Source organism: Dasypus novemcinctus, chromosome 21 (assembly GCF_030445035.2).
Source record: "Dasypus novemcinctus isolate mDasNov1 chromosome 21, mDasNov1.1.hap2, whole genome shotgun sequence".
NCBI classification, from domain to species: domain Eukaryota; kingdom Metazoa; phylum Chordata; class Mammalia; order Cingulata; family Dasypodidae; genus Dasypus; species Dasypus novemcinctus.
In genome coordinates this window covers 84,332,457-84,350,124 of record NC_080693.1, presented here as the reverse complement: position 1 = coordinate 84,350,124, position 17,668 = coordinate 84,332,457, and the positions used below count along the sequence as shown (strand labels likewise).

Below are 17,668 nucleotides of genomic sequence, written 5' to 3'. Positions count from 1 at the left end.
ACTATCAACTACCAACTGATGATGCAACTGGAAAATGACCTTATATGGAAGGTTCAATGCGGATCAGCAGAATATCCATGTCTACATAAAATACCATGACTTTAAAATGCTGTTTGACCTAAAGTAAGGGGGAAATGGAAAGGAGAAATGAGTTTATATGGCTACGAGTTTCTAAAAAAGAGTCTGGAGGCTGGCAGAAGGTTTGCCCTCATGCACAACTGAGCAGAGTCAGAGAGACAGATAAAGCAGATACAACCCCCAGATATTGGTTCCTTTGAGGGCTAAAGAGACCCATGGGAGTTATGGTCATGGCCGATGGGGTTAACTACCAGGGCAGATGGCCCCTCTTTGGAAATGGTGTTTATGTGTGATGAATCTGGACTCAGATGGGATCTCCCTTCATAAGACTTTCATGCTAATGTGCTGGAGGTGCAGTTAATGTTGGGGTTTAAGATATATTTAGGGGATTTGAATCTCTGGACTGACAATGTGATAGCCAGATCCTGAGCCTCAACAGACTCCAGCACCTACAATCTGATTTATTGGACTTACCACACTCAGCTAAGATGGAGGTGAAGAAGGACAACCACCACACCATGGAGCCTAGAGTGATTACAACTGAAAATGGGAGGATTGCATCCAGCATCCAGGTGGAATCTGAGCCTCCTCTTGACATAAAGGTGCAATGGACACAACCAATCCAGTGTCCACATAGAAGAGGTGGCATTGGATTGGGAAAAGTGGACATAATGGACAAAGGGTATGGGGAAAGGCAGGAAGAGATGAGAGGTGGAGGCGTCTTAGGGACATGGAGCTGCCCTGGATGGTGCTTCAGAGGTAATCACCGGACATTGTAAATCCTCACAGGGCCTACATGATGGAATAGAGGAGAGTATGGGCCATGATGTGAACCAATGTATATGAGGTGCAGAGGTGCCCAAAGATGTACTTACCAAATCCAATGGATGTGTCATGATGATGGGAACGAGTGTTGTTGGGGGGGGGGGGAGAGGGGGGGTGGGGGGGTGGGGTTGAATGGGACCTCACATATATATTTTTAATGTAATATTATTACAAATTCAATAAAAAATAAAAAAATTAAAAAAAAAAAAAAAAAAAAAAAAACCCTCCTTCAAGGACACTCGGAAAATGCAGAAAATTCCAGAGAAACCTTGCCCTCAACTTTATTCCCCTAAACAGGCAGCAGGCGCTCAGGGTGGGGGTCTTACTGGGAGCAGCAGTTTACATTTTGATAAAGCCCCCCACCCCCCCCACCTCCGCCCCCGCCCCCCGCCGCCCTGCCCCCACTGGCCCTACCCACAAACCCAAGGCAGCCCTCCACCATCAGAGTAAGCCCTCCGCCATCAGACTCCTCAGCCATCAGACTGAAACCCTCCACCATCAGACTAAGCCCTCCACCATCAGACGAAGCCCTCCGCCACCAGACCGAAGCCCTCCACCATCAGACCCCTCAGCCATCAGACTGAAACCCTCCACCATCAGACTAAGCCCTCCACCATCAGACGAAGCCCTCCACCACCAGACAGAAGCCCTCCGCCATTGGACTGGCCCAGGCACCCCCTATGGCAAAGCTAGCCACATCCCACCTGTGCCAGGACACCTGGGACTGCCACACACCCCTGCCCACACCCCCTCCAGGCCTTTACAACCCACATCCCACCCCCACCCACGCACTCCTTAAGGCCTGGGCTTCCTGGAAGGGGGAAGTGCCCCGCCATACCCCCCCAGTCCCCCACCCCCCCCACCCCCGGCAGCCAGCCAAGTCCCTCAAAAGCTGAGTTTCAGTTTCTATTCCCACAAAGGAGCCTGGGCTGGGGTGAGGCAGAGACGCTGGAAGCTCCGCCCTGAGCATTTCTGGGGAGACACCCTGACCCCGGCCCTGGGGCTCACAGGGACAGGGGTAAATGGGTGGGGGGAGGGAGGAAGCGGTGCTGCTCTCTGGGGGGGCTGGTGTCAGCCTCTGGAGGCGCGCACCCGGCTTGTCCGGGGAAGGATGGGGTGGGGGGGGCCGCTCCGGGGAGGGGGACTGGAGAGGAGGTGGCGCGGGGGGCCGACCCGGGCAGGGCCTGTGCACGGCGTGCGGGCTCCAGCATTTCCTCTGAGAGCAACGACGACGGCCTGGGAAGGGGGGAGGGTGGCCGCGGTGCTGCGGGCACAGGAGGCGGGTGGAGGTGGGAGGCTGGCCAGGGGCCAGCCCGGGCCTGGGCAGGCGCCACCAGCAGCACCACGGACCTTCTCTGACCTGGACATGGCCTCCCGTCAGTGGCGCCTGAGGCCGCCACAAGAGGCCCGGAGCCCGGGGAGCCCACAGCCCGAGATCCTGAGTGCCAGGAGGCTCGAGAACAGACCCAGGATGGTCTCCTGTCCCTGTGCAGGGTGAGGTCCCCCTGGCACTGCCGCCCACCCCTCTCCATCACCCAAGCTCCCCCACCGACCCACTGCCGTGTCCCAGGAAGGAACCTGTCCAAAATGCCAGGATGGCCCGAGCCCCTTCCGGCCCTTCCCGGTCACCTTACAAACTCGGGCCAAGTCCCGGCCCCCCAGTGACATCTCAGAAGCCACGTCCATGGGGCACGCTCTAGAACCCTCTACGAAGCCCCCTCAGCTCTGCCCCAGGCTTCTCATTCCCAAGGGGGGGTCCACGCGTGTCTCCCTAAGGAATGCCACTGCAGTTACAAAAACTAGTAAGAATAAGAAAGCAGCTGCCGCGGGCCCCAGGGCCCCTGCGCGGTCCCTGCCCAAGCAATTCCGCTAAGGAAAATCCCTCTAAAAACAGCTCAGCTGGGGAAGACGTCGCTCGCACCTGCAGCCGCCGGAGCTGCCTGCTGGCTGCGGGGAGGTGACCGGTAAGGCCAGTTTCCATTTTCGGGAAAGGAGGTGGCCCCGGCTCACGGCCCGGTCCCCACGGAGCCCCAGCACCCAGCGGCTGCCCCCTCCCCGTGCCCCGCTTTGGTCTTACCTGGGGCAGGGGCTGCAAGCCGCAGCCTGTGTCCACACTCACTGCAGAACTTGGGGGCCTCCTCCCTGGGCTTGTGCCCGCACTCAGGGCACTCCATCCCTCCTGGCAGGGGACTCTGCCGCTGCCGTTGGCTGCAGCGCTGGAAGAGAAGCCCGGCAGCCGGCTATATACCCGCGCCCATGTGACCGCAGCCGTTTCAGTTTCATTTTCTGAGAAAGTGAACTTACAGCCTCCAAGGACCCACAGGAAACGGAGTGCTGCCCTGTTCCCGCCCCGGCTCCGGCGCCCTCCTCCCTCTCTGCTCTCACGCCCGCCTCCCCCACTTCCCGTCGCCGTCTAAAAGTGCCCCAGCTGATCGGAATGAAGGGGACATAGGGAGGCTCCTGGAGGACCAGGTAGGGTGGGGGTTGAGTGTTCTGGCCAGAGGCGTGGCACCCTTTTAGGACCCCCTGGAGAAGGCAGGGGGAGCCGTGCGCCCTGCAGCAATGCAGCCGGGGGTGCGGGCGGGGGCCCGGGGGGCCTGCTGGTGGCCCCAGCAACTGGCTCCGCCTCTCTCCGGGGCCAGGGGCATTAAAGCACCTGCCGGCTGGCGAGAGGACATGGTGCGTCAGGCTGGGCTCCGCGCCTCTCGGACATGCCAGCCGCCTCCCGCCCCCGCGGCCCGCGGCTGAGTCAGAGCCACGGTCGACAGCCAGGACTGCGGGCAGCCCGTCCTCCCACCAGCCCTCGCTCTTCTCATTGGCCATCCGGCCCTCAAAATGCCCTCTGGGGTGGGGGCATCAAACCGAGTTCAGGGTCACAACTAGCCCAGGCAAAGCCCTGGCGTCCACCTTCGGGGGCCACTGAGCGCCTCCAGGGAGTGGCGTTGCCGCCTGCCCTGGCCACACTGGCCCCCCCTTCCCGCCGTGCTAAGAACTCAGGGCACAGGCCCCAGCTGCCCCTGCTGCAGGCTCCGGGTCCAGGAGTGACCGGGCGCTGCCCGGCCCCTCTGCTCCTCAGGGCACCTCCGGCTGCACCAGACCGTGGGGAGGGCACCCACGGCAGGTCCTCCCTGCTTCCGCCCTGCCGCCGGCCCTGGCCGCCCCTGGCCGCCCCTCTCCGTGGTGCAGGGTGCCCCGTCTGTCACCTCGGCTTGGTCTCCGGCACGGGACACTCCGCACGTGCTGGTCCCCTGGCTTCACTGGCCAGGCCACTCCCCGACCCCGCCTCCTCTCCTCCGGTTCCCTCCCCACAGGCCCTGAAGCACACACCACCCGGTCGGGCATTCCCTCCCCCGAAGACCCTCCATGGCTCCCCGTTGCCCGAGCCAGCGCTGTGGATCTCCACTCCCTTCCCCAGCGGGCTCGGGCGGTCCTGGGGCAGCTCGAGTGCTGGCTGCCCCCACCAGAGCCCCAGGCGGCCGCCCTCCCTGGAGCCAGCGTCCTGGCTTTTTTACCCGACTCTCCCCCCAACCACAGGGCCCGCCAACCGCCAGCCCGTCCCCCAAACACTGGAGAAAACTGGCGGCTGGGGAGGCAGGCGGGTACCCCACAGGACAGCCCTTGCTCATTCTTGGGGGGGGCGCTGGCCTCCCCAGGTTCCCTGTCCAGCTGGCGGCCTTCAAGGCCCAATTATGGTGCTAGAAGGGGCAGCGGGAGCGGGGCCCACCCGCGCGGAGCCCGGGGGCCAGAAGCCCCCTGGGAGGGCAGGTGCAGGCCGCTGCGCCCCCGCCCTGCTGTTCTGGGGCCGCACCCGCTTGTTCCTAAAAGTCTCCATGAAACAGAGATCTGAGCATCTTCTTGCAAAGACACTTTCCAGTCGTCCCATTTTGGGGAAGGAGAAAGCGACCGGCCGGGGTCCCTGCCTGCGGGATGCCTGCCCCGCCGCGCGGACCCGCCGGGGGAACCCGACAGCGGCGCCGGCAGGAAGAGGCGGCCCCGGGCAGGCGCGGTGCGGGAGGGCGCACCGGGCAGCACTCCCCGCCCCCCAGCACCCACCCCGAGCACCTCGCCCCGCGCCCCTCCCACTCCTCCCGCACCCTCCCCCCACGGGCACCCTCCCCCATGGACCCGCGCCCCCGGAGCCCCGTACCCCATCCCGCATCCGCGTACCTCCGGGGCCCCGAGTCCCCGCACCCCGGCCCTGCACGTCCCGCTCGCCCCGCGGCGCCCTCGCCTCCGGCCCGGAGCGCGCGGTTTCCTTTTCCCGGAGTCACGGGACCCGCGGCGCCGCCCCTCGACCCGCCTCCGCCCGCCGCCGGTTCGCTCGGGGCGCACTCCGAGCCCGCGACCCCGCCTCCCGGGGCGGGCACCACCCCCCCGACGCTCGTCCGGGCGCCGTCTCCACCGTAGGAGCCGCGGCCTGGCCCCTGCGCGCCCCCCACCACCTGTCCCCGCCGCCCTGCTCTCCTTTCGCATGCTGGTCACACTGCCGGTCTTCTGGGCTGGGGGTCCCCCCTCCTGGCATGCCCCCCTCCCGGAGTCCCCTTGGCAGGGCTGGCTTCTCTTGTCTATTCCAGCCCAGCACCAAGGTCCGACTTCTGGGCTCCAGCAGTGCTCTGGTCAAGGTGGGCTGTCTTGCACCTGTGGCAGTCCAAACACCTGGCCTGGCCCAGAACCTGCCCTGGTCCTTGTGGCTGGAGGGCACCGACTCTGGCCAAGGTGGCCGCCTGCCGGGTCCTAGCCGGGGAGAGGGACCCAGCAGAAACCAGAGGGCGAGCTCCTGGCTCGGCAATGCCCTGGGGTCCCTGCAGCTCTGCTCAGGGTCCCTTGTGGGAATGTCAGTGAAGGGAAGGGCCACCTGTTAGGTTGGGGGGAGGGTCAGTCAAAGGGGCGCTGATGCAAAATACCAGAAATCTCTTGGTTTTTATAAAGGGCGTTTATTTGAGGTAGGAGCTTACAGGTTCCAGGCCACAAACATAAGTTAGTTCCCCCACCAAGGTCTATTTTCACGTGTTGGGGCAAGATGGCTGCGATGCCTGCGAGGGTTCAGGCTTCCTGGGTTCCTCTGGGCTCAGCGCCTCTGTGTTCTCCACAAGGTCAGCTGTAGACTATCAGGCAAATGGCTCTGTCTCTCTCCCTGTGACCCCAGCTTAAGACTTCAGCATCAAACTCCAACATTAAAAGCCCCCAACTCTGTTCCTTGCCATGCCTTGTATCTGTGAGTCTCCACCCACCAAGGCGTGGGGACTCAATGCCCTAATCATAACTCAATCTCGCCCAGGTACAGATCAGATTACAAGCATAATCCAATATCTATTTTTGGAATTCATGACCATATCAAACTGCTACAGAGGGTGTCACCAGCAGAGACAGAGTTTTCCGCATCGTCCCTTGCTGTGTGCTCTGCAGGGCGAATGCCCGAGGACGCCAACAGCCTCAGACCCAGCCCTGCGCCGAAGTTCTGGGAAGTCTTTTTTTTTTTTCTCTCCCCCCCCCACCAAATTGTCTGTTCTCTGTGTCCATTCACTGTGTGTTATTCTGTAACTGATTATATCCTTATCGGCAGCACCGGGAATCTGTGTTTCTTTTTGTTTCGTCATCTTGTGTCAGCTCTCCGTGTGTGCAGTGCCATTCCTGGGCAGGCTGCACTTTCTTTCATGCTGGGCAGCTCTCCTACGCGGGGACACCCTGTGTGGCAGGGCACTCCTTGCGCGCATCAGCACTGCACATGGGCCAGCTGCACACGGGTCAAGGAGGCCCGGGGTTTGGACCGTGGACCTCCCATGTGGTAGGTGGACGCCCTAACCACTGGGCCAAGTCCGCTTCCCCGGGGAGTCTTGATGGTGAGCTCGACTCAGGACAGCACAGCCTGGCCGGGCCTGGACCCTGGTCCTACCAAAGGCAGGGACGGCAAGTCCCACGGCCCAGCCAGTGGCCCCACATGGCGAAGCATCTTCCCTGTGAGAGCCCACGCGGGGCCACGCTGACGGCGCAGGGGCCGGTGGGAGAGAGAATCCTCCCAGTCGGGACCAAGCCCCATGCAGGCAGAAGGTCCATCGGCAGCCGCGGAGGAGCCAGCCTCTGCCCGCCTTCTCTGCTCCTGTCCTCTCCTTCTGGGCACAAGGATGGTGACGGGATTCTAAAACCTGGCCTCGGGCAGAGCGCCTGGGGTCGCCCTCCTGCCTTCAGTGAGTCTCCACCTTCTCCATTTCATTGTGGCTCAAGAGCAAGGATGCTCTGGGCTCGTATTCCTGTTGTCTTCCGCCCAGAGCCCAGTCTCAGCAGCCCACCCAGCGCCCACTCCGTGGATGCCCACGAGCGAGCCGCGTGGCAGCGCAGGAAGCGCCAACATCAAACCAGAAGCTGGGTTCTGTCGAGGCGCTGGGACTTCCTCCTTTCTGAGGAATTGGTGGCGTATGCGGTCAGAGTGGACATCCTGCTTGCCGATGGGTGTGTGGCTAAACCAGTCATTCAACAGCGCGGCTCAACCGCAGAGAGTGCACACCTGGAAAGCTCAAGTCCAAACCCGGGCACACAAAACAAGGAAATAATGGAAAATGCAGGTTTCAGGAGGACACCCCACATGCTCACAGAGGAGACCCCTCCTATTCCTTAGCCTGCATTCTATGCAATGACTTTTTAGATTTAAATATCACAGTTTTTAAAAGTAATCTAGGGAATCAGTTGTGGCTCAACTGATAGAGCATCTGCCTACCACATGGGAGGTCCAGGGTTCAAACCCATGGCCTCCTGATCCATGATGAGCTGGCCCATGCGCAGTGCTGATGTGCGCAAGGAGTGCCCTGCCATGCAGGGGTGTCCCCCGCGTAGGGGTGCACACGTGCAAGGAGTGTGCCCCGTAAGGAGAGCCGCCCCGCCCGGGAAAAAAGCGCTGCCTGCCCAGAAGTGGCGCTGACACAGCAAGATGAGCTGACACGGCAAGGTGACACAACAAAAAGAGCAACATAGTTTCCCAGAGCCACATGACAAGAATGCAAGTGGATACAGAAGAACACACAGTGAATGGACACAGAGAGCAGACAGGGGGGGATGGGGAGAAAAATAAATAAAAAATAATAAAAGTAATCTATACATGTAATATACAGCATAATTAGAAAACGATGAGAATGACGATGTTCACTTATGATGGCAGATGTGGTTTGCTGTGCGAGGTGGAGCTAAAAGCAGGGACAGGGCAGGGGGGTGATGGAAGAAAGGAAAGAGGAAGCCAGAGGTCGTGGTGGAAGGTTTCATCTGGTGTCACCTCCAGCTGTGCCCCTAGATGACGCCGATCTGGAGCTGAGGAAGGCAGGGGAGGAAGGCAGGTCTCCGGCAAGGGCTTGGCCCCCCTTGTTGGAGATCTGCCTGGGGAGAGCCTGCTGCTGTCGTTTTCCCCTGGTCAGCTGCTCAGCAGCACGGAGGAGCCCCTGGCCTCACTGCCACATCCACCTCACAGTCCTTGTCCTGCAGCGTTCAGCCCTCTGCACAGGTGCCTCACCTTGACTCGGACCAGACTGCGATATTCTGATGGTTTTTGAGGCTCGTTCCAAGGACCGAGCCAGCTCCTGCCCAGGCCACTGTAGAGGCTGGTGTAGAAGAGCTTTGAGGTCCTGCAGATGTCTTATCATTTGAACTGTCCTTGGATCTTCTCATGGCCACCACCGGTGTTTAAAGAATGGATTCAGCAGGCCCCAAACACAACCACTGTTGGCCCACTTTGCTCCCTGCCTGTATATCCTAAATTGTCTGGGTTTTGCCTTCATCTGCCTTCGTAGCAGAGCTGTCTTGGGACGTGGAAAGATGCTCTCGTGCAGTTCAAGAGCCAGCAGAGGGACACACTTTGCAGGGAGCATAAGTGCAGTGGAAAGCTGCAGGCACGACTCGCTGAGAACAAGGGGGCTTTGTCAGGGGCGCCCTTGACCCGGCTCCGGGCCGGGCAGCTCCTTGGCTCTGCTCTGGACTGCGGCCCTGGGCTTGCATTCCAAGCAGGGCTGTGTAAAAGAGGACTGAATAGAACGCTCGCATTTTTCCAGAGTCATGTAAATAAAAACTGTGCAAAGCAAGGGAGGGGGTGGCTCCTGGCTTTGATTTCGTCTATGCAGCAATCTGCCTTCAGATCTGAATTTCAGCTGTAGTTTTTTCAGTGGAAAGAGAACGCAATGATTCACCAACGTGAGTGAGCCTCGGCAGTTAAGCTGTTCATGACATATTACTCCATGGGCTTTTGGGTACAAATCAGTAGGTGCTGAGCTTGGCTGCTGGGTTCACTTGTTTTCTGGACGTGAACATTCTTGATGAAAGATGTGCTCTTTGGACCCTCAAGTCAAATGCTGCCAGGTTGAAACAATGAGTGTCAAAAACGTGGTGCGTCAGCTCTAAATGAGCTCACCGGTGCAGGCTGCAGACCCACACAGCAAAAAGCAGACCTGGGCAGGGCAGGTGAGCCCAGGGAGACCTTCCGGGGTCATCTTGCCCCGTGCGCTGGAATCGCCGACTGCTACGGTGCCTTTATTTCCTGTTTTCTTTTGGCTTTGTTGGCTCTTCTCTGGCTCAGGTTGGGTCTTGACGGCTTTCCCCTCTGCTTTCTGGCTGAGCGACAGCCTCCTTCCCAAAGCACCTGCAAGAGATCTTCTCGGAGGGAAGCTTTGGCCGAGGCTGTCCTTGTGTGGTTGGAAGGCTCGCACGGCCCCGGCTTCTCTCCTTGATCGGAACTGACGCCAGCAGGAGCTGGGCTAAGAACGAGCCCGCGCTGTAATGAGGAGAGAGGCCCTTAGGGGCGCCGTGGTTTCTTTCCTATTTAGGGAGGCAGGAGGGCCGGACTGAGAAGAATGAAGCAGGGGAATGACTTCTGTCTCCAGGTAGGGGTAGAGGAGTGAGGGGAGACGTACGGGTCACACGTGGTGTCCACTGAGCAGGCTCGTTTTTTTTAACGTCAACTTTATTGATGTATAATTTACATTCACTAAAATGCACACGTTTAGGGGTACAGTTGACTGAGTATCCAGATATGCATACACCTGTGTAGCCGCCACTCCACTCGAGATCTAGAGTAATCACCCCAAAAGAGTTCCCTCCTGCCCCCTCTCCAGTGACTCTCGAGTCCCCCAGCAACTGGCCTGATTTCTGCCGCTATAAATTAGTTTAACCTGTTCTAGAATTTTACGTAAATGGACTACATAATTTTATGTAAATGGACCCTAGTGTTTTGGGTCTGGCTTCTTTCCCTCGGCAAAATGTTCTTGAGATTCATCTAAGTTGTTGCGTGTCAGTAGTTTTGTCCTTTTTATTGGTGACTGTAACACAATTTATCAGCTCTCCTGTAGACGGGTGTTTGGGTTTCCAGTTTTCTTTTATGAATAAAGGTGCTATGAACATTTGTGCACAAGTTTTTTTGTGTGTGGGGGGGAATATCTATTTTCATTTCCTTTGGGTAAATGCTCAAGTGGAATTGTTGGGTTATTTGATAAGTATACGTTCAGCCTTATAAGAAACTGCCAAAATATTTTCTGGGGACCATTCTCCCTTCCCCCCAGCAATGAAAGTTGGTTCCAGAAGTTCCACCTGCTTGCCAACGGTTGATATCAATCTTGTTAATTTTATCACTTCTCTTGATTTTGCAGTGGAATCGTGGGTTTAGCTTGCATTTTCCAGGTGACTAATGACATCAAGCATCTTTCCTTGTACTTATTATCTGTCTACTTCATTTTCTTTTTTTTTAAGATGTATTTTTATTTCTCTCCTTAACCCCCTGTTGTCTGCTCTCTCTGTCCATTTGCTGTGTGTTCTTCTGTGTCCACTTGCACCCTCAGTGGCACCAGGAAACAGCGTCTCATTTTTGTTGCGTCATCTTGCTGCATCAGCTCTCCATGTGTGCGGCACCACTCCTGGGCAGGCTGTGCTTTTTTCGCGTGGGGTGGCTCTCTTTGCAGGGCACACTCCTTGCGTGTGGGGCACCCCCATGCGGGGGCACCCCTGCGTGGCACGGCACTCCTTGCATGCGGCAGCACTGCACATGGGCCAGCTCACCACACAGGTCAGGAGGCCCTGGGTTTGAACCCTGGACCTCCCGTATGGTAGGCGGATGCTCTATCTGTTGAGCCACATCTGCTTCCCTGTCTACTTCATTAGTGGTCTTTTCACATGTGCTCATTTTAAAAACTAGGTTGTTGGTCTTGTTATTGAATTCATAAATTCTTTTTTTTTTTAAGGTTTATTTTATTTTGTTTATTTCCCCCCAACCCAACTGTTGTCTGCTTTCTGTGTCCATTTACTATGTGTCCTTCTGTGTCTGCTTGTATTTTCATTAGGTGGCTCCGGGAACCGATCCTGAGACCTTCCAGAGTGGGAGAGAGGCGCTCATTCTCTTGCGTCATCTCAGCTCTCTGGTCTGCTGTGTATCTTCTCTCTCCTCTGGGTCTCTCTTTGTTGCATCATCTGGCTGCACCAGCTCTCTGCATGGGCGAGCACTCCCATACAGGGCAGCACTCCTGCATGGGGCAGTACTCTGCACAGGCCAACACTCTGTGCATGTCAGCATTCCGCATGGGCCAGCGTGCCTTCACCAGGAGGCCCTGGGCATCAAACCCTGGACCTCCTTTATGGTAGATGGGAGCCCAATTGCTTGAGCCACATCCACTTCCCTGAATTTATATATTCTGGAATACAAGTTCTCTGTCAGCCTGCAGTTTGCCTTTTAATTTTCTTAAAAATGTTATTTCAGAAAAGAAAGAAAACAAAACAAAAAAACGTATTTCAAAAACCAAGCATTTTATATTTTGATCAGCTTATAAGCTATACCTCATTGCTTGTTGGTTTGTTTTTCAGTGGTTGCTCTGGAATTTACAATATGCTCCTTTAACACAGTGTACTCTGTCCTCAAATGGTATTATGCCACCACATGATTAATGTAAGACCTTTTACGACAGGACGCCTCCATTCCCCCCCCCCCTTCGTGACATTGCCATCACACATTTACTTCTGCATAGATTATAAACCCCACGATACAATGTTGTTATTTTTTAATTTCAGGAGCCAGTTACTTTTTTAATTAAAAAATGAGCAGGCAGGAGTGGATGTGGGTCAAGCAGTTGCGCGCCCACCTCCCACATGGGAGGTTCTGGGTTCAGTTTCCGGTGCCTCCTAAAGAAGACAAACGAACAATGATGGGAAGTGGATTTGGCTCAACTGATAGTGTCCGCCTACCATATGGGAGTTCCAGGGTTCAAACCCTAGGTCCTCCTGACCCGTGTGGAGCTGGCCCATGAGCAGTGCTGATGTGTGCAAGGAGTGCCGTGCCACACAGAGGTGTCCCCGTGTAGGGGAGCCCCATGCGCAAGGAGTGTGCCCAATAAGAGAGCCGCCCAGCGCAAAAAAAACACAGCCTGCTTAAGAGGGGCTGCACATATGGAGAGCTGATGCAGGAAGATGACGCAACAGAAAGAGACACAGATTCCCAGTGCTGCTGACAAGAATACAAGTGGACACAGAAGAACACACAGTGAATAGACATAGAGAGCAAACAACAAAGGGGGGGGAAGGGGAGAGGGGAGAGAAATAAATAAAAAATAAATCTTCAAAAAAACCCAATAAGCAGACATTGAGCAAAAACAATGAGCAGACAATGAGCAAAAACAATGAGCAGACAATGAGCAAAAAACAATGCATAAAAAACAAGCTAGGGAAGCAGACTTGGCCCAGTGGATAGGGCATCCGTCTGCCACATGGGAGGTCCGCGGTTCAAACCCTGGGCCTCCTTGACCTGTGTGGAGCTGGCCCACATGCAGTGCTGATGTGCGCAAGGAGTGCCCTGCCATGCAGGGGTGTCCCCCGCGTAGGGGAGCCCCACGTGCAAGGAGTGCGCCCCGTAAGGAGAGCCGCCCAGCGCAAAAGAAAGTTCTGCCTGCCCAGGTATGGCGCTGCACACACGGAGAGCTGACACAACAAGATGACATAACAAAAAGAAACACAGATTCCCATGCCGCTGACAACAACAGAAGCGGACAAAGAAAAACACGCAGCAAATGGACACAGAGAACAGACAACAGGGGGTTGGGGGAAAAGGGAAGAGAAAATAAATAAATAAATAAATAAAATAAATAACCAAAAAAAAAGAGACATTTCGTGACCGAAGGTGAAGTTTGGGAGTCAACTAGTGACATGCTCCCTAAATCCTTGACTTAAAAAAAAAAACAAAAACAAGCTAAAACAACAAACAAACAGATGAGGGAGCTATTGGGGGCGGGAATAAATGAGCAGGCAAAGGAGTTCTCTATTATATATTTAAGTCTGGCACCATTTACTCTTTTGTATATATAGATCCAAATGTCAATGTAGTATCCTTTTTATTTTTTATTCTATTTTCATTTCAAAAACAATATATTGAAGTATATCTTTCATCCATGAACATACGTACGCAAACAGCATATAGTAAAGTTGTGAACTTACAAAGCAAACATGCATATCATCATACAGGCTGGCATACATCGCCACCCCCCCTTGCACTGTTGTGAAACATTTGTGACGAATTACGGAAGAGCACCTACCTTCAAAGAAATACTAGTAACTCCAGGCCATCTCTGACATTTGGCATGTGTCCCGCAGCCTGTCACATTTCTTCCTGTGGAGGTCTGCTGGCATCTTATTCTGCCAGCTTTTCTTCATTTGAAATGTCTTTATTTTACCTTCCTTCTTTTTGCTTATTTGCAGTCTTAGTTTTTTTAAATAAACTTTTCACTTTAAAACAGCTTAAGATTTCAGACTGAATTATTGCAAAGACAGTATGATTTCCATGTATCCCCTCTTCCCCCCACTATTAACACCTTAAGTTCCTGTGGTACCTTGGTCGTGAAGAACCAAAAGTGTTACGTTGTTACAGACTGAAGGCCGTGCTTCATTCAAACTTCGTTCATTTCCCCGAATGTCCCGTTTCCGTCCAGGACGCATCCAGGACCCCACGTGACCCTTAGTCGTCGTCTCCTGGGGCTCCTCTGGCCGTGACGGTTTCTCAGATTTTCCCTGTCTTTGACGACCTTGAGGCACGGCCTCCTGAGCTCGGCTCTGCTGCTCGCCAGCAGGATGACCTTGGACGAAACCTTTCGTCTCTCTGGGTCTCAGAAGTCCAGATTGGGGAGCCCACAGAAATTATGTTGACATTCTTTGCAGTGATAAAATTGTACGGCCTGGACCAGCTCTTGGGATCTTAGTTGCTTCAGCCATAACACGCAGAGCTCACTAGGGTATCATAACTAGAGGGTTTTACACAATCAGTGTCGATACTAAAAGAAAGGGGCGACAAAAGGCCTACCCAGTAATAGGGGAGGAGGACACTAGGGGTGGGGGTCAAGGCCGCCTCCCTTGGCACCTGCACCCCCCGGAGACCTCACCCGGGGGCAGCTCCAGCCCCCCCAGCGCCCACACGCAGGGTTCCGGCCTGCCAGGCCTCGGCTTGCTCAGGCACGGAACAAGCAGATTTGCTGTGTGCTCGCTCATCCTCGCCTGTGGACCTTCAGCGACTTTTGAGTGGGTTTTGGTGAAAGAGTTGATGGAGATTGGGGTGAAGCCCAAGAGGTACTGGAGCAGTTTGATATTATTGATGAATTCCAGAAAGAAATATTGGATTATGTTTATAAACTGATCTTCTCCTCTGCACACATTAGATTATATTGGATTCGTAGGTTTACTTTATTAAGTAATTACGTAAACCTCTGTGCCAGTAAGGCACGGCAGAGGACAGAGTTGGAGGGTTTCTGATGTTGGAGTTTGATGCTGAAACCTGAAGCTGGAGCCCCAGGAAGTCAAGCTCACAGAGGAAAGAGAAGCCAGGCCCAGGAAGAGAGGAACTCTGAGTCCAAGAATAAGCAAGCCCTGAGAAGAGAGGAACTCTGAACCCAGAGAGAAGCAAGACCCTGGAAGGGAGGAACCCAGGAAGCCTGAGCCCTCGCAGACGTCAGCAGCCATCTTGCTCCAACACGTGAAAATAGACTTTGGTGAGGGAAGTGACTTATGCTTTATGGCCTGGTAACTGTAAGCTCCTACCCCAAGTAAACACCCTTTATAAAAACCAACCGATTTCTGGTGTTTTGCATCAGCACCCTTCTGGCTGACTAGTACAGGTCCCTATGAATCACTCTAGCTCAGAGGCTCCAGTTTCCTCGACCCTGACTACAGCTGGGGCTAAAACACTCAGTGATTGAAAAACCCAAAAATCTGTGTTAGGAACTGTTGCACATCTCTTCTGCTCGGCTGCCAGCTCCACCTTTCCCACAGGTAAGATAACCAGGTACCTGCGCAGGCAGCCAGGAGCACGTGGCGCCTGCCGTCCGGAGCCAGGGCTGCGGGGCTCTGCGTGGAAAGGCGTGGCTGGGCCTGCCTCGAGCGCTTTCCCTTTGCCGGGCAGGAAGCACCCGGTCCCGGGCAGTGACTGGCACGGCTCCCGCCGCCTCTCCCAGCGGACCAGGACGCCTGCCCACCTGCCCCTTCTCCTCTGTCGTCCTGCTCGCTGCCTCCCGTTAACCACCCTCCCGGCAGGGCTCTGCTTGCACCTGCCCTGCCCAGCCGCCCCCGCCCTCCTGAGAGATGGGGGAGGTGAAGGATCCGCAGCACACCTTGCCGTGTACAAAGGAAAACCTCCTTTGGTGCATGAGAGAATAAGCAACATCATCAAAACAAAAGGCAAAGGGCAAACTAGAGAACGTACTGGCAATTCTCTGGCAAGTCACCGGAGAATTCATACCCCGAAGACATCAGGGGCGGGACAGAGAGACGAGAGGCCTTCCGTGTCCTCCCTGACCCCAGCCTGCACCCGGCTGCAGCTCTGCGGTGACACCAAGACATCCTGGAGAGGCACCGTGCCCCTGGGCTCCATCTGTCAGGGGTCCCATGCTGTCCCTCGTCGGCTGGAGTTTTACAGACGCCTCTTTTGCCCTCGGTAGCAACCAGTGGTCACACTGGGAAATTTTAACTTGTTATAAGATTATATAGATGTTTTTCCTCCCAATATGAACATAAATCCGTTAAAGAAAATCTGAGAAATACAGAGAGGGGCTCCCTCCTGCCCACAGCTGCAGGGAGGCAGGCAGCGCCCTTTCCCCTCAGCAAGGCCTACAAAGCGTGCTTCCCTCCAAGGCCTTCCAGCAGGTGCTGGGCTTCCGAGGTGGCCCTTCCGTCCTGCGAAGTTAGTCCCTGGTCCTTAGGGAGCCCGTAGCTCTGAGCGGTGGCCTGGTGAAGAATGTGTCCACTGAGCCCTTTTCCCAAAGACACGAAGATTTATTAATTGTCTTAATTAAGCCGGAAGGGATCACCTACCTTTCCTCCTCTCCCACATTCGTGAGGCTAAAAAAGCAAAATCAATGAGGCCAAGCACTTAAAGAAAGTGTTGGAGTCTTGTTTCATTTATGGTTATAAGTGGTTTTCTCTGGGAATTGGAATTACAAATTCTTTTCTTTGAACTTTTCTGTATTTCTATATTTTTCAAATTTCCTAGAATGGATATATGTTACTTTGCAACCAGAAAGGAATCTATCCTGATGTCATAAAAGTTAAAAATTTACAGTGGGAACATGACCCCCCCGCACACACACGCCCCTTGGGGCTGCTCCTGGATGTGGTGTGATTCCCAGCAAAGGTACCCGGTGAACCGGAATCCAGACGAAGAAAGCAACGTGGTGCGAGCTGGTTGGTTTCTGATGAGGGGAATTCATACTGTGCCCGCGAAGAGGGCAACTAGGCTCATTCCCTGGCTTTCCAGGGTCCAGGTAGAGACCACCCACACTAGAATGAGGCGCAGAGAAATGTAGGGAGGGCCGATCCATGAGAACACTGCATCAGCCGAATTTACTAAATACCTCCTCTACACCGAGCTCCTACCTTTATCTTCAATTTGGTCCATGTGGCAACGCTCTGGAGGATCATCTGGACACAGAAGCTAAAGGTCAGAGAGAGACGTCAGCTCACCTCATGTCACCCAGTTGGAAATTGGAAACATCTGGATTCAAACACGGTTCTCTTTAACTCTGCCACTCTCAACTTTTGGTGTTTCTTACATCTGCATAGTTAGAGTGAAGACAAATGCAGGCATAACTCAGAATAACTTTCGGCTTCCTACCAATTTTAATTTTGAACATTCTGTACCTGCCTTGTCCAACGTGGTGAGTTACATGTGGCTACTGAGTACCCAAAACACGGCTGGTCTAAATAGAGACGTGGTTCAAGCGTAAAACGCACATCAGATTTCAAAGATTGAATAAAAAAAGTACAGTATCTCATTAATAACAATATTCGTTACATAGATGACATGCTGGAAAGACTTTTGGGATGTATTGGACTAAATGAGATACAGATTTCACCTGTTTCTTTTCACTTTTTAAGACAATTTTTTGAAAGTTTAATTACATATGTGGCTTGTAAATATTGTTTTTCTAACAGGCAGCACTGTTCTACAAAACAAATAATTTGTAATGGTTAGATTTCCACCAGCCGCTCTAACAAGTAGACGAGCTGTATCCAAACTCGGCTTCTAGTTCCCCTATGGGTGCCGGGCGAGGCTCCAGCTGCTGGAGCGGCCGTCTTGAGGGCGTGACTGCAGGGTCCTCCAGGGGGTCACCTGCGCCCATGCCAGCTAGGCGGGGCAGAGCTTTTTATTGGCCAGGCTGGGAAGCGGCTCAAACACTGCTCACCCCCCATGGACTAGCCCTGGAACAAGCGGCCATGCTTCCTGCAGTGGTGTCCAGCTGTGAGGCTGGGAGAGTTGCTGCAGCACAGAGCTGCTGAG

General features: G+C 54.7%; 1 protein-coding gene across 3 annotated transcripts in view; it reads right to left on the bottom strand.

The window, feature by feature from the left end:
- RNF213 (ring finger protein 213) overlaps positions 1-5,139 on the bottom strand; it is a 130,144-nt gene extending 125,005 nt beyond the window's left edge. For 2 of the 3 annotated variants that reach the window (XM_058284850.1, XM_071210838.1), the window contains exons 1-2: positions 5,071-5,139; positions 2,981-3,119 (exon numbers count right to left, since the gene is read on the bottom strand). In XM_058284850.1, coding sequence (XP_058140833.1) covers positions 2,981-3,077 — 97 coding nt within the window. In that variant the 5' untranslated portion in view covers positions 3,078-3,119; positions 5,071-5,139. Of the gene's footprint in view, positions 1-2,980; positions 3,120-4,106; positions 4,125-5,070 lie in introns of those variants that run through there. The other variant, XM_058284849.2, reaches the window with a different exon arrangement.
- Between the last annotated feature and the right edge of the window lie 12,529 nt (positions 5,140-17,668).